This window comes from Pangasianodon hypophthalmus, chromosome 1 (genome assembly GCF_027358585.1).
Source record: "Pangasianodon hypophthalmus isolate fPanHyp1 chromosome 1, fPanHyp1.pri, whole genome shotgun sequence".
Classification (NCBI taxonomy): Eukaryota; Metazoa; Chordata; class Actinopteri; order Siluriformes; family Pangasiidae; genus Pangasianodon; species Pangasianodon hypophthalmus.
The window spans coordinates 17,679,056-17,694,462 of NC_069710.1; the positions used below are offsets into that span (position 1 = coordinate 17,679,056).

General features: G+C 38.8%; 2 protein-coding genes across 3 annotated transcripts; one reads left to right on the forward strand and one right to left on the reverse strand.

Moving 5' to 3' along the window:
* Window positions 1-188: 188 nt before the first annotated feature.
* LOC113533869 (lipid scramblase CLPTM1L) lies at window positions 189-7,701 on the reverse strand. The gene is made up of 17 exons (XM_026926294.3): window positions 7,040-7,701; window positions 6,828-6,922; window positions 5,491-5,680; window positions 5,199-5,320; window positions 4,968-5,055; window positions 3,613-3,730; window positions 3,380-3,474; window positions 3,191-3,275; window positions 2,890-2,993; window positions 2,765-2,809; window positions 2,567-2,617; window positions 2,386-2,468; window positions 2,243-2,280; window positions 2,098-2,153; window positions 1,965-2,009; window positions 1,754-1,869; window positions 189-995 (listed from the first exon to the last, which is right to left on the reverse strand). The coding sequence occupies exons 1-17, from the start codon at window positions 7,238-7,240 to the stop codon at window positions 914-916; spliced, it is 1,614 nt and encodes a 537-aa protein (XP_026782095.1). The 5' UTR covers window positions 7,241-7,701; the 3' UTR covers window positions 189-913.
* A 2,016-nt stretch (window positions 7,702-9,717) lies between these two features.
* Window positions 9,718-15,371, forward strand: mrs2 (magnesium transporter MRS2). Of its 2 annotated transcripts, XM_026926297.3 has the most exons (12): window positions 9,718-9,858; window positions 10,155-10,447; window positions 10,705-10,778; window positions 11,706-11,742; window positions 11,841-11,953; window positions 12,598-12,771; window positions 12,961-13,091; window positions 13,273-13,389; window positions 13,554-13,706; window positions 13,872-13,989; window positions 14,206-14,319; window positions 14,849-15,371. In XM_026926297.3, the coding sequence occupies exons 2-12, from the start codon at window positions 10,261-10,263 to the stop codon at window positions 14,918-14,920; spliced, it is 1,290 nt and encodes a 429-aa protein (XP_026782098.2). In that variant the 5' UTR covers window positions 9,718-9,858; window positions 10,155-10,260; the 3' UTR covers window positions 14,921-15,371. The 2 variants fall into 2 exon arrangements, with proteins under 2 accessions (XP_026782098.2, XP_026782097.2); XM_026926296.3 differs by having other exon boundaries at window positions 9,747-10,447.
* Window positions 15,372-15,407: the final 36 nt, after the last annotated feature.

Consider the following 15,407-nt stretch of genomic DNA (forward strand, 5'->3'; position numbering starts at 1 on the left):
TTAAGGTTTTTGAGTGTTTCACCAGACCAGACTTCTTTGAAAAGGGATTATATACTCACAATTTTTTATAAAAGAAAACAACTCTATCTTAATTTGAAATACAATAAGAGCATACCTTTATTTTATTAGTCATGACAATGTTTTTAGAACAAAATTATATATAGATAATATTTTAAATTCTGAGAAATATTGCAATTTGTACTTCAAGATTGGAATAAATTGGATTACATAACTCTTATGTAAAACATTTTCAATAAATACAGTACTGAAGCATGTCTTGCCTTTTATAAAGATACAACACTATTTATTCTGTACATGACATAGACTGGCATCGACCTCAGTGACAAAGCTCTCTCCAGTGACACACTGTAGCAGTGTGTAAATCACAGCGTTTAACAGCAGATTTAGGCAGCATTTGTCCAGTGAGCACTCCATGCTACAGTAAAGCAGACCAAATAAAGCCTTATAATACTTAACATGTAGGCTGTGGAAAAATACTAGACTCCTGAGCTATAGATGAATTCTTATGGCCATGTGGTTTTGGCCACAGGTACAGCTACCTGGTTAGATTTTGTTGATAGTTAATTAATTTTGCAGATCATTGTAGCATAGATAAGGCCAGTGGCAGATGTTCTTATTCTGTAACTATTTGTCTCTCAAGTTAATCATCATTAAATTGTTCAAGGAGATGAAATAACACTAAACTCCAGCCTTGCTCAGTAGAAGACTTGCCATGCAGTACTGAAATTACATTTGAGCTTTAGAACCGCTTCATGCTGAACACTGAGGGACTGAAACTGATTGTGTTTTGTCCTTGGAGAAAAGCTTCATTCTTCCATATGTACACTTGCTGCTCTCTAGTACAGCATGCATGAAGCTTGAGCTCTTGGTATTACTCCTGTAATGCACCTGTTCAGTCCTCGTGTGATTTCCCTTTAGGTTTCTTCCTGTGTGATGCATAATCGCGACCTCTAGATTTGTTCACACGGTAAATCCTGGTGAGAATACGAGAAAGTAATGATCGGTGAGTTAGTATCAAAGTAGAATATGATAGTCATTCGCCCGCTAAAAGTCATAAATATGTGTGGCGGCCAAATATGTCTACAAGCAAAATATGTAATTCTTTTTTTTATGTATCACAATCAGACATTACGTCATTTTAAAATCTGGTTACCCCATATGTGAAAAGGGAAAAAATGGCATTTAAAGATTGCATGCAGACAGCCATGTATGAGCATGGACATTTTGAAAGCAGGTATGTGATCATAAAATGAACTAATAACTCTTAGGAAATCACACTTAGCTAGCAAACTTTAGGCAGACCAACTGTTTTAACTACCAAGTTTGTTAAACTGGCTCCATACCCAACCTGATCCTTGCAAGAAAAGCCTAGGGAAGATTCAAAAGTAAATAACGCATTTCCTAGTTGTTTTGATGAAATATGTGTATTCTTTAAGTCAAAGCATTTTAGGCAGGCAGAAAAACTCAATTTTAGTCAAAACCTGATTCATTCATTTTTGGCTGTTTGCCAGAATTCATTCACTGTGCCATGCTATAGGTTTTCTATACATTTTTCTATACATTTCTATACATTACTGATACATTTACTAAATGTATCAGTGCATAGCACAACCTGTGAAACAGTAATAAATTAGCCAACACTTCATGTCATCAGTATTGTCCAACAATCAAATTGTTCGATTTTACAGTAAATATTGTGTTTGCATATCCTTGTTACGTATAGGTTGCATACCTGCGCTGGTAGAGGTAGATGAGAAAGATCACATCATCTCTGAAACATGCCAATGGATGTGGTCCAGGAGTGGTTATAACTCCACTAAATATATCGCTTATAAACGTGTTTAACCCCTGGGAGTATAAGAAATAACAATGATTTTTAGCAGTATGATTAAACCTTAGCATTTCAGATTCATATTCTGGTTTCAAATGAAGGAGGAACTCACTTTGTAGAGTAACACTGACATTGGGAGCTGGGCAACTGATTTCATCTGTAAAGGAGCACAAAAGAGGTGGATGACATTCAGTAAACGTGGAGGTAATTGTATAAATTGGATGTAATCTGATTTGAGAACAAACCTTGTAATTGACAAATAATTGAGGGACCATAGACAGAAATCCAACTGCATAGACCCCTGTTGTGAAAAAACAAAAATGACTAACTTATACGACATTTAAATGCTCAGTAGGAAATAACATACAACTATGATTATTAAGGACTTACCACTGACAAGACTGTTGATGATCCAAAAGTACCAAGTACTAAGATAAAAATAATAATAAAAAAAAAAGGTTAGTGAAATGTAAAAACAAGGAAATACAGAATTGGTATAAAAATATCATCATCAGCCATGAAGTTGTGTATACCTTTTATTTCTGAGATATATGAAAGAGTATACAGCTCCACTGATGCACAGAGGATACATTAAATATGACAAGAATTTCATTGCCTGGGGAAGAAAATAGGCATTAATAGTCGTTAATTTAAGGGGATCTTTTATAGGATTTGTTTTTGCCACAGTTGTTCAGTGCCAAATAATTTCAGTACCTTGGAATCATGTTCTTCTGTTGCTCGCTCCATGTCATCTGCTCTATCATCCTAAAGAGGACAACACTGTAATGATCACCAAGCTGCCAGAGAAACTCCACTATGTCTACACAGCATACAGGCAAACTCAGCCTGTTAGCAGTTCAATCCAAAATTATCAACTGTATCCAGAATATATTCAATTATGAAAGAACTTACTTTAAAACTAGTCCAAAATGCAAAGACTCTGCTGACTTTCCATAGCTGAAGACATGAGAAAGAACAGGTTGGAATAAATTTTGTTTTTTTTTCAACATGTAACAGACAAATCTTGGTTTTGTTACCTCAATTAATGCTAAAAATCCCATAAGGATGAGGGTGAGCCAGCTGGTTTGCTCTTCTAGCAGATGGAAGAATATCACAACAGTGCTGAAACACCTCCAGATCACTTAAGGAAAGACAAACACATTAAACATGTCAGCATTTGATGTTTAGCACACAGGTACCTACTTAAAGACTAAATGTAGTCATTGAGACTGACATCTACTTTAATTTTCTAAACTTGCTTGTGCGGGTTTTTCAGCAGTGTGGTTTGTTTCTCACAAGTCACTCGAGACAAGTGTATTTACTTAATGCAGATCTCACCTGATCGCCTGGAGATGCCTGCTAAACTCTTTTTCCCTCTCCAAAAGCTCACATCATTTTTCATTGCAAATACTTCAAACGAGAGCTACAAAACATTAAAACGCACTCGATTAAATAAGTGCTAATTAATTGAAATAAATATGATAAGTGATGTATTCATGTAATGTCGCAAAACACAAAAAATCTCACATGGAATGCAGGTACCAGGACTGACAAAACCAAAATGTGAAGGCCAGTCTCAACAAACATGGCTTTAATTTCATCAAGTCTTTGCTCTGAAAATCCTGAAAGTTAATCAATATGAAATTATTTAAATAATTAGAATTAGAATGCTGGAATGTGGCTATTAACAACAAGTGTAAAATATTTGCTGTAGACGTATACCAGCTGTGAAAAAAATTACAAAATTTTAAATGACTTACCAAAATGTTTGAGTGAGTATATGACAGCTTGGATATGGATCCACATTCTAAATTTGCGAAGTGTTATTGTATCATATGATATAGTGAGCGGGACTCCTTTTGTGGTGCTGTTGATCTCCTTCAATAAGGACATAAAATATAAGAAATTAGGATGAAAAATATGGAGCATATACACTCACCGTCCACTTTATTAGGAATACCTGTACACTTATGCAGTTATCCGATCAGCCAATCATGTGACAGCAGCAGCACAATGCATGAAATCATGCAGATACAGGTCAAAAGCTTCAGTTAATGTTCACATCAAACATCAGAATGAAGAAAGTGTGATCTTTGTGATGTTAACCATGGCATGGTTGTTGGTGTCAGATGGGCTGGTTTGACTATTTCAGAAACTGCTGATCTCTTGAGAATTTCACACACAACAGTCTCTAGAGTTTGCACAAAATGGTGTGAAAAACAAAAACATCCTGTGAGCTGAAACACCACGTTGATGAGAGAGATCAGAGGAAAATGAGGAGACTGGTTTGAGCTGACAGGAAGCCTATAGTAACTCAAATAAGCATTCTTTACAACTATGGTGATCAGAAAAGCATCTCAGAATGCACAACACATTAAACCTTGAGGTGGATGGGCTACAACAGCAGAAGACCACATCAGGTTCCACTCCCGTCAACCAAGAACAGAAATCTGAGGCTATTATGGGCACAGACTCACCCAAACTGGACAGTTGAAGATTAGAAAGAAAAAATAAAATCTTCACCTGTCCAGTTTGGATGAGTTCCCACTGTAGCCTCAGATTTCTGCTCTTGGCTGACAGGAGTGGAACCTAATGTGATCTTCTGCTGTTGTAGCCCATCCACCTGAAGGTTGTTTTGTCCATGCTGAGATGCTTTTCTGCTCACCACGGTTGTAAGGAATGATTATTTGAGTTACTATAGACTTCCTGGCAGCTCGAACTAATCTTCCTTTGACCTCTTTTATCAACATGGCATTTCCACCCAAAGAACTTTTTATTTTTTGTACCATTCTGTGTAAACTCTACAGAATGTTGTGTGTGAAATTCCCAGGGTATTCTGAAATACTCAAACCATCCCATCTACCACCACCAACCATGCTATGATCAAAGTCACATAGATCACACTTTTTCCCCATTCTGATGTTTAATGTAACTTTAACTGAAGCTCTTGACATGTATCTGCATGATGTTGTGCATTGCGCTGTTGCCACATGATTGGCTGATTAGATAACTGCATGAATGTGCAGGTGTAAAAAAGTGGACTGTGGGTGTATATGAAAAGCATGGCAACTTTTCTGCGACCATTCTGAGTAGAAGAAACATTCATTTTACATACGATTAAATCCTTTAGTCTGCTCCTCATTTCATCAACAAGTAAAAGGGGAAGATATATTTTCTTTTTGTCCTTCTTTCCGTCTTCAACTCTAAGGAAAAACATTGTGGATTGATACCCAGTTAAATAATCAGATATCACTAGATTCAGAAACTGCTTTCATAACTTACCCTTATCTCCTATAATTCATCTGCAGTACATGTGATACTTTAATGGTTAAACAGTGAGACTCACATTTTCATGTATCTGCGCAGGTCACTGGGCACGGCTGCGTTATTAAACGTGAAGTCCTCCGTCATCATGTTTAGAGTGATGCGGGATTTCCAGTAGGACATGACATTTTGCTCTTCTGCTCCCTGAAGTCACCAGAAAGAACAGAAAAGGGCTTAGTGTTCTTAACACAATAACGGCAGCATGAACTTTAGTTTTCTGACAGATATCACTTGCATAGAACAACAGCCTCTGACTCGAATCTGACTCAAAGAAACAATAAGCACTGGTTACCATTATAAATCTCCAGTATTACCTTCTGAGTCTGTTTGGTAGAGCCAGTGATGACCATAGGAGGAACTGGTAACATCTGAGAGGTCAGGCGAGCCACAATTCGCACGTATTTGCTGTCTTTCCATGGTGAAACTCCACTCTTATGTACAAACACCACGGCATGGAGGGTCCCATTCTTTGGATTCAGTGCAGACAATGCCACATTCACCTTCCTTTCTCCATGAGAAGTAAAAGTAATGTAAAATGAAGTACATAATATGAGAAGAAGATGCAGGCCTATCTGGTCATTGATTTCATCCACTCAAAATTCAATGCTATTGGTGCCTACTCTCACGTGCATGTGCATTGTATTTATACATAATAAAATACACCCCGATCAGCCAAAACATTAAAACCGTCCTGCTGAAAGAGGCCACTGCCATTAGAGAATATCATTGCCATGAAGGGGTGTTCTTGGTCTGCAACAATGTTTAGGTAGGTGGTACGTGTCAAAGTAACATCCACATGAATTCCAGGACCCAAGGTTTCCCAGCAGAACATTGCCCAGAGCATCACACTGCCTCCGCCGGCTTGCCTTCTTCCCATAGTGCATCCTGGTGCCATCTCTTCCACAGGTAAGCGATGCACACGCACCCGGCCTTCCACATGATGTAAAAGAAAATGTGATTTATCGGACCAGGCCACCTTCTTCCATTGCTCCGTGGTCCAGTTCTGATGCTCACCTGTCCATTGTAGGCACTTTTGGTAGTGGACAGAGGTCAGCATGGGCACTCTGACAGGTCTGTGGCTACGCAGCCCCATACGCAGCAAGCTGCGATGCACTGTGTGTTCTGACACCTTTCTATCATAGCCAGCTTTAACTTTTCAGCAATTTGTGCTACAATAGCTCTTCTGTGGGATCAGACCAGACGGACTAGCCTTCACTCCCCACACACATCAATGAGCCCTGTCACTGGTTCACCGGTTGTCCTTCCTTGGACCACTTTTGGTAGGTACTAACCACTGCATACCGGGAACACCTCACAAGACCTGCCGTTTTGAAGATGCTCTGACTGAGTCGTCTAGCCATCACAATTTGGCCCTTATCAAAGGTGCTCAGATCCTTACGCTTGCCCATTTTTTCCTGCTTCCAACACATCAATTTCGAGAACTGACTGTTCACTTGCTGTCTAATATATCTCAACCCTTTACAGGTGCAACGAGATAATCAGTGTCATTCACTTCACCTGTCAGTGGTTTTAATCTTATGGCTGATTGGTGTATCGACCTATTGCTTGATTCAATTATTTCACACATGCACCTTAATGCAATCTAGGGAACTCTATGTTTCATACGTCCCTTATTCAAGAAATAACTTGCCTTTCAAGCTTGGTATGGACTTCAAATTTGTCCACTTTGAGCAGGAGTGTGTGCGCAGACTCATCACTAGGATCCAGCGTCGAATACACGCTCAGCTTTGACATTCAAAACAGTGCGCTCACATTACAATGCAGCTGATCCATCCAGCAGCTGAACATCATCATGCATCTGTCAGGGCATGTGTGCTGAATGTGTGCTGAATGTGTGCTTACCTGGAGTCGCGGTTTAGCAGTGAGGTAAGATGTCACGCAGTCGTCTCCTTTAGCGCTGTCACAGGCTTTAGTGTGCACAAAGCCGTACAAGGCCCAGCACGTATGAAGCACATAGACCACCAACACACCAAACAACACTTTGGTGTACGACATCTTAAACTGAGAGCCATTCTTGGGCTTAGAATAGCACGAAGGAAACATTTTTTTTTAGTCAAATCAGTCAGTCAATCAAAAAAGGATGGGATGTAGGCGAATGCAGGTGCAGGACCTCACACACTGATGCTGATCAGTAACACCCTCGCTGAGTCTGTCTCCTCCCTGAGGCTGGGGTGTCAGGTGCAAGGATCAGCACCATCATCAGTTCATCTTCAGTGCTCCGAGCTCAGTGCCTGAACTAAATCTTCACTGAATGACAGGACAGTGCGCCATCAATGCGCCAGGAAGCAATAACAAGCTATAAGAATTTTCTTCATCGTTTGATCTGTGCAAGCAAACGTCATTTCTTTTTTCAGCTATCATCACTCCCTCTATTAAATATATATGTATATATTTTTGGTTTTACCGGTTTCTAGCTGAGCCGAGAGAGCGCCATTTTGCGGGTTTTGGTCACTCAGTAAATCTGGACCAATAACATTTCCACCTTCTCTCCTCCGAGAGCGCGTGCACTGAGAGCCCGCCCCCTCCTACTCACCCTAATGTAGCTTAACATTCCTGTAACACAGAGGCTGTAACACATGCTATACAATGCGCCTGACTTCTCTACTGTAGGATCAGAGGTGGATCTGTGAGCTAGGTACACCCTATGTAATTTGAACCCTATATATATATTAATTGCATGACCAAATAATTAAAAATAGCTAATTAGAACATATACAGTTAATTATATACAAATTAAATGGACATTTATTCAATTCGGATGTTACAAATATCTGCCAAAATGTTGAATTGCTGCTTCACTTCTACAAGTTAAAACATTCAGTTGCTTAGCTTACAAAGATCACAATATTTACTAACACAAGGCTTCTAATACACAGTCACTGTTCTGTAAGTATTCAATTCAATTTTGTTTGTGTAGCGCTTTCAACAATGGACAGTGTCACAAAGCAGATTTACAGAAATATATAAATCCAGGAGATAAATTTTAAATGTATGAATTTATCCCTAATAAGTAAGCGAGAGGTGATGGTGGCATGGAAAAACTCCCTGAGAAGACATGAAGAAGAAACATTGAGATGAACCAGACTCAAAAGGGAACCCGTCCTCATCTGGGTGACACCGAATAGTGCGATTATAAATAATTCCCTTCTATAACTGTGCACTACATGGACAAATAGTGCAATTGTGTAACCAGGGAAATTCATTATAGCTTTCACATGGAGTCTATGTTTTGAAGTTATCAGCTGTTCACTGATGGAGACTTGAGTGCAAAACTGTTTGTGGGAATTGCAGTCCTAAAGCTATCATAACAGTTGTAGTCCTAAGCCATCGTAGCAAAACTGTTCATATCAGTTGAAGTCCAAAAACATCTTCATGGTTTCTAAGTAGTACCATCCACAGTAATCTCATGTATCTTTAGGCTGTGCTATAGTATTAATGTAATTGTCTTCTTTGTGTTGTCTTCTTTGTGCACACACAGTCTACTAGTTTCTTGTTGTTCATTTTCAGTCATTCAGAAGGTGAAAGGGTGCATATGAATATGGAAAAGCCACTGGCTGAATGTTCCAAGGACAGTGTGCCATTCTGCTGGGTTCATTTATTTCAATCCTGGATAGACACGCTCAAAGATTAGATATTTTTGGACATCTAAAGAAATAAGCCCCACTTCATGGATGAGCTGATGTCACTGTGCAGCACTCGTGTCTACGTCCAAAATGTCCAACTTTTTTTTTTTTTTAAGATAATACAGTTTAAGAGCATGTTACTTTTTAACAATATCAACATCTTAATGAAATGTCACAATTTATTTTCAGTACCCACCTTTGCATAAATTATAAAATATATTTGCATAAACACCTAATATTGATCTAAACTCTAAACACATGTGCCTAGAGTTGAGTCTTGTTACAAACTCCTTAAACACTTTTCACAACTCATTTCATAATAAATGAAATATTAAAGCTGCATCAGCAATTCTGCCACTGATCCTGGCACCTGATATTGAGAGATTGTGGCTGACATAGTTATGGATTTTAAATCCAAGGGTACAGTTGACAAATCTGTGGGTATAGTAACTATACTAAACCATGGGTACTGATTGTATCTCCCTAGTTAATTCTCCCTAGTTACCACTGAGGGCTCTGTAAAAAAAAATAAAAAATAAATAAAAATCGTGGAGGTACTCTATAATTAAAACACTTTTTTCTGCAGCTGTGGGTTTCTGTGTGGAAGACACCGTCACTGCAGCTGCAGGGTGCTGATTGGCTGCCCAGCTGAATGACGCAACATGAACACTGACAACATCCCAAAAGTGAAATTTAAAAGCGTCAGTAATAAGGTTTTGTCAAATAAATGAGTATAAAATATGAGAAATATTTCTTGTGTCATTTTGTGTTTAGAAAAGAAGCGACTCTGTTTATTAAAAAGTCTTTGCAAAATGACATTTTTGTGCCTGTTCTATTCATTTTCGTCCCTTTCGCGCGAGCGCCCTCTAGCATAAACCAAAACCCGGAAGAGCTGACAGTGGCGAATCTCCGGATCTGAAGAACAGCACCACGTGCTGAAAGGACCGGCAACTGCCCCAGTGCATGCTGGTCATTTCGTCATAACCTACTTCCGAAAACATTTACAGCTTTCTGGCTGGACTACAAGTATCACATTCCGTAAATGAATGATTTTAAAAATTAAAATGCATTTTATAAATGTCGTAGTGAGGCAATAAGACGAGTTTATGAAGAGCTTTTCTTCTCCATGAGTTGCGTTTGTTGATATACAGCTTAGCAAGACAGCTAAAGGATTAGCTTACTCTTTGTTTTTATAAACAAGATTATTAAGTCGTTTTGTTGTCCTTTGATGCCATTTTGTCTTATGCCAGTTAGTTTACAACAAAAATAGGCAAACCTTGAGAAATTTAGACCAAGTCAAACTGAACTTTTTTTTTTTTTTTTTCTAATTAAAGCCGCTTGGACCTACATAAGACAGTCCGGATACATCTGGAGGACGCAATGATATGATATGTCCTGGAAAAGGCACTTTTAACAGGGTCTTGACCTTGTTAGGTTAAAATGGGGGCATGTGTGAGGTTTTTATGTTGTGAGGGTCTGCGGATAGCCTCTACGACATGTTGGACTCGTGGACTACTGAAGGGCTCAAGATCACCTCTGAGCCGTGCTCTCTGTGCTCATCATTCATGGACATGCAGACATGTTCCTCCAGAGACAACACGACTAACCTACACACCCAGCCACAGCAGTAAGTGAGGAAACCCTGCAGACTGTAACACGATTAGGAACTAAAGTGATGGAAAGGACATTGCTGCTTACTAGACTCGTTAAAGGGTCTTGCTCACTTACCAGTACTTGGAAGACTTCTGCTGTCTGACTGTTATTCTTACAAAAATCTAACTGCAAATGCAAAATGTGATGCGCTCATCGTTTGGTGAAATATTGCAAACTATAATAACATGCCTGTAAATTCAGATGCACTTAAACTGATGTCCTCTCCATCAGCCCTCCTCTGTCGTGGCAGTGTTACAGACTCTTCACATGCAGCTCTGTCCAGTGTGGCCCCTGTCTTTATAGTGGTAAGATCCCAAAACATGACAAACCTGTCACTTCAGGAAAACTCTACCCTGAAACACATACATTTATACTGAAATACTTTTGAATCACTAGTGATTCTGGTGCTGATTTGTTGGTTGGTGCTGTAGTTTTCTTATTCCCATGAGATGTTAATGATTGTGTGTCATGTGACCTGACAAGGGGACATTGCTGGTGCAGTTACAACGGTGTTTAGTAGGAGAAAAAATTTCAGTAATCTCAAACCTAGGGGATATCAGTCTGAGTTTGCTGTTGTCTCCTGAAAGCAAAAGAGAAAGAGCTTCTTTTCTTACTCACCATGTTCCAGTCATGTTCAGTGGCATATTAATAATAACTCCACCATAGTGGCAATCCAATGTTAGTGTGGAGGTTGAAGCTTTGAAGCCCTTTGAATTTGATCAAAGTAGACAGATTAGGAGGGGAAAGAGCTGGACAGACTAAAGGACCAAAGCTCTGCCGCATCGGTCACTTTAGGTAGAGGCAAATTCCCATAATTTCCACTGCCAACATCAGCGAGAAGTTGAAAGGCATAACATGTAATGTAGGAAACTGTTAGCTGCAATAAAAGCAGACCAACATGCTGATGAAACTTTAAGCCATATTTAATTTAATCATAAAATAAATCTTTTTGCACAACTGAATTATATTTGGATATATTAGACTATAAATATTGTTGTGCAAGTCGTTCAGGGTGGGTTTTTCCTTTAAGCAGACTTAATCCTAGTTGTTTTCAGTAAACACATTACATAACTATGTAATACCTGTGTTGTTGGTATATCAGCAATGGTGTTTGTAGTTCTGCATGTTACACCAGTTACAGTTAGAGTGAGAACAGGACCAGCATGTTTAAGAACAACACGTCTTTGTAACTCTCTGTCTCAGAAGTATCTCAGTTTTGTTTTGCTCAACAGATGAAATTCGATCCTGACGGGAATGTTACTTCATTTGGTGAGTTTCATGATTCACTTTTGACCAGGAAATATAACAGGAATATTGTTGGAAATGAACAGCGATGTGTTGTGTCTCATATATCTCTTTTTCTTCAGAGAAAAAGAAAACCGAGCTTTATCAGGAACTTGGGTTGCAGGCAAGAGACCTGAGATTCCAACACCTCACCAGTATCACATCACGAAATAACGCAATCATCATTCGCATGGAGGTAATTTCCCCTTTTTTTTAAAGCCACATTTGGATATTGTTCTCTTTGAATAATGGTAAAGGCCATTATACCACAGTGTGGTTGAATACTCAAATCTGATTGGTCAGAAGGTGTGCATTATTTTCATATAACATTAATATTAATGCGCTCGTTCTAATACATTATTATTTCTATAGTAACAGCTCAAACACAGGGACTTGTATGGTGGACACTCCACATAGTCTAAGACCAATCATAAACGGATTTAAAAACTGGCAGTTCTTTAAATTGATTCTTACAGTAATTGTGGTGAAGTTTTTTGTTAGGAGACATTTATTTAACATTTTCGGAATGAGTCTTGGTCATAAGCGTGCTCAGTCTTGGTTACACTTTCCGTTTTCTCTGGGTACTCCGCTTGTGCGCCATGTCGCATTACAAGTCCATTCCTTACTTATCATTTGCTGTAGAAACATACTGCTTTACAATACAGATGCAGTACAAAATACTGCTTTGAATTGTCATGTAACATAGCAGGTGTTGAAAAAAGGACTACAACTGACTGCTTAATCTCCTCATTTCTGCTTATCATTTGTTGCCTTTGCTTTGCTCTGTAGTAAAAGAATATGTAAATTTGTATACTTTTAACCAAACCAATCTGTCCTTAGTCCCTAAAAGCAGTAGTAACTCCAGAGTGCCTGCTGGTGTTGGATTTCCGTGGGCTTGGTTTGGAGAAGTGGCTGGTTTTGGAGCTGGGGCCACAGTTAGCAGGAGATGGTGCTCTGGCCACATATTCTCTACCCTTCGAGTTTAGAGCCTTGGAGGCCATTCTACAACACAGGGTAAATGCTGGATCTTTAGTGGTGTTCACATTACACTTCATTTCGCGCAAGTCGTTCTAGTGAAACCGTTTGTAAAAGAGAATTACTTTTTTTTCAGACTTACAGCATATCACTGTTATCTTCTCATCAGTGTAACATCAGTGTAAGGTTCCAGAAGTAGTTGTTTTGTGCCTGTGTGTTTACATGCAGATAAACACCCTCCAGGCAAGGCTAAATGAGGTTCAGCCCCAGATTTTAGACTGCCTCGAGTCATTAGTGGATCCCAAACTTCTATCTGCAGACCGCAGTAAACTGCACATGCTTCTCCTCAACAGTAAGAGGTAAGAGTTTGGTGAGGAAAGCCAATCTTACACTCTGTATGTCATAAGTGTTGTTTATTTTCTTGAATCAAATTTGGATGTAGTTGTTGCCTTGGGTTGGAATAAATTGCATTTATAATGCACATGGAATCTGATCTTTCTACTTCCATAGTCATATAACACCAATTGTATTCTCCTGTAGTCTCTCTGAACTCGAGACTGACATTAAAGTATTTAAGGATAGCCTGCTGAAGATTCTGGATGAGGATGAGCTGATCGAGGAACTGTGTCTCACCAAATGGACTGACCCCCGTGTGTTGTAGGTGAAATGTTTGTCAATTTTATTGTAGTTATCGTATTTCTACTAAACTAAATACCCACAACACTGATATGTCTAATCGTTGATAATATTACCAGTGTCTTTTTCAGCTTATTTCCATTTGCTTTTGTGGGTGTGCATGTGGTGTTTGTGTGTGGAGGCAGTGAGGAGAGTAGTTTGGGCCTAGATCATGCTCATGAGATGGAGTTACTCCTGGAGAACTATTTCATGCAGGCAGAGGAGCTGGGAAACAAAACTCGAGAGCTGAAAGGGCTCATCGACGACTCGGAGAGCGTCATCTTCATCAACCTGGACAGGTACAGGAATGTATAAATGCCACCCACAATAAAACAGAAATACTATTGACAGACAGTACTTGATGCTGGAGCATTCCATGTGTATTCCATGAGTATGTTTCTTTCAGACTTGACATTTAGAACAGATAGTTCCTTACTCTGTCTCTGTTACTATATTTGCACTAGTCATCGAAATGTGATGATGCGCCTGAACCTCCAGCTCACCATGGGAACCTTCTCCCTTTCCTTATTTGGTCTGATGGGAGTGGCCTTTGGCATGAATCTGATGTCTTCATTTGAAGAGGTATATACATTTTGTAGTATACTGGTTCATGTGCATGGAATGGCAGCACTATGAAACTGGTTAATTCATATAACTGTATAAGAATAGGTGTAAGACAGCACATATATTTAATTAATGTATTTTTTGGTTATGTTTGTTTTTGAATGATCATGTGAACACACATGATGGATGGATGTGTGTGTGTGTGTGTGTGTGTGTGTGTGTGTGTGTGTGTAGGATCCACGTGCATTCTGGCTAGTGACAGGAGTCATGTTCCTAGGCAGTGGACTCATCTGGAGGCGACTGCTTTCTTTCCTGGGACGACACTTAGAGCCCAGCTCTCCTCCTCCAGTAATTACAAAATTACACAATTCACATTCTCCACTGTAAATCTGAGTAGTCCTTTACAGCACCTCACCCTCTTCTTTTTCTCCATAAATAACTTGAAATTCAGTGCTCTCAAGAATTATTAGCACACACTGTTATCTTTAGCTATAGTGTGCTTCAGATTTTCTTCTCCAGATTACTGTTAATTTCAAAACTGTGTATGTCACCTACGCCAGGAAGTGCCACTAGTTTCCAGAATTATCAGTCAATAAAATCAGCACCTTTGTAGATCAGTATCAAGTTACAACCATGAATATTAATGAAATATTTTATGTGAATTTAGGGTTAATTAAAAAAACTGTTTCTTTTCTTCATGTCCATTTTGCCTGTTATTATCAGCAATGATAAGTTATTATCACATGTTAGCAAATCCAATATAACTGATTTGTTTTTCCTGTTTGTAATACATTATGATAAGGTCAAATTTTTGATGTAAAATAGAGAAAGCTTTAGATTCTGTTATGATCATTCTCTTATTATCCTCCTTTCACAGATCCCCCCTGTTTGGAGGAAAAGCCAACTCAGCACCTTAAAAGGCACAGATCTAAAACCTGGAGTTAGATGATAATATAATGTGACTCTCCCTGTTGTTCCCTCTGTTTTCCTGTGTGCAGTAAATCTATTGTAAACTGATATTATATTGTGCTTTTAATTGCAGTGAAAAGTTTTCACTTAAAAAGCAACAGGCCACAGAATTGACACACTTCCTATTATGAATGGCTCTAAGCGTCATTCTTAAGCGACAACATCTTAAGCATTGAAGACAGAAAGCAGTCTGATTTTTACCCACTATATTTATAACCAGGAATTTTAACATTGAGTTTAATTGTTGGTAAGTCACTTATAATTATGATGTTATGAACACACTGTGCATACCTCTTATTGGTTTTAAGCTGTGTTAATCTTAATTAGGTTAGCCCTTAAATACCTATGTTACTGGTTCCATATGCTTTAAATAATAGATCACTCATGCTGATGGGTACATAACTTGAAATAAAGAGTTTCCGTATAAGTTACTTCCTTGGGGTTTTGTGACTGCTAATGAATATACA

What these genes read in the sequence shown, in the direction of transcription:
- LOC113533869 (XM_026926294.3), bottom strand. Translation starts at nt 7,240, where the DNA reads ATGTTTCCTTCGTGCTATTCTAAGCCCAAGAATGGCTCTCAGTTTAAG. An exon ending in CTGCTAAACCGCGACTCCAG is followed by an intron (nt 6,923 to 7,039) that starts GTAAGCACACAT and finishes TGAATGTCAAAG; the next exon opens with CTGAGCGTGTATTCGACGCT. An exon ending in ATATATCTCAGAAATAAAAG is followed by an intron (nt 2,281 to 2,385) that starts GTATACACAACT and finishes TTTTTATCTTAG; the next exon opens with TACTTGGTACTTTTGGATCA.
- mrs2 (XM_026926297.3), top strand. Translation starts at nt 10,261, where the DNA reads ATGGGGGCATGTGTGAGGTTTTTATGTTGTGAGGGTCTGCGGATAGCC. An exon ending in TGGCCCCTGTCTTTATAGTG is followed by an intron (nt 10,779 to 11,705) that starts GTAAGATCCCAA and finishes TTTGCTCAACAG; the next exon opens with ATGAAATTCGATCCTGACGG. An exon ending in TGGACTGACCCCCGTGTGTT is followed by an intron (nt 13,390 to 13,553) that starts GTAGGTGAAATG and finishes GTGTGGAGGCAG; the next exon opens with TGAGGAGAGTAGTTTGGGCC.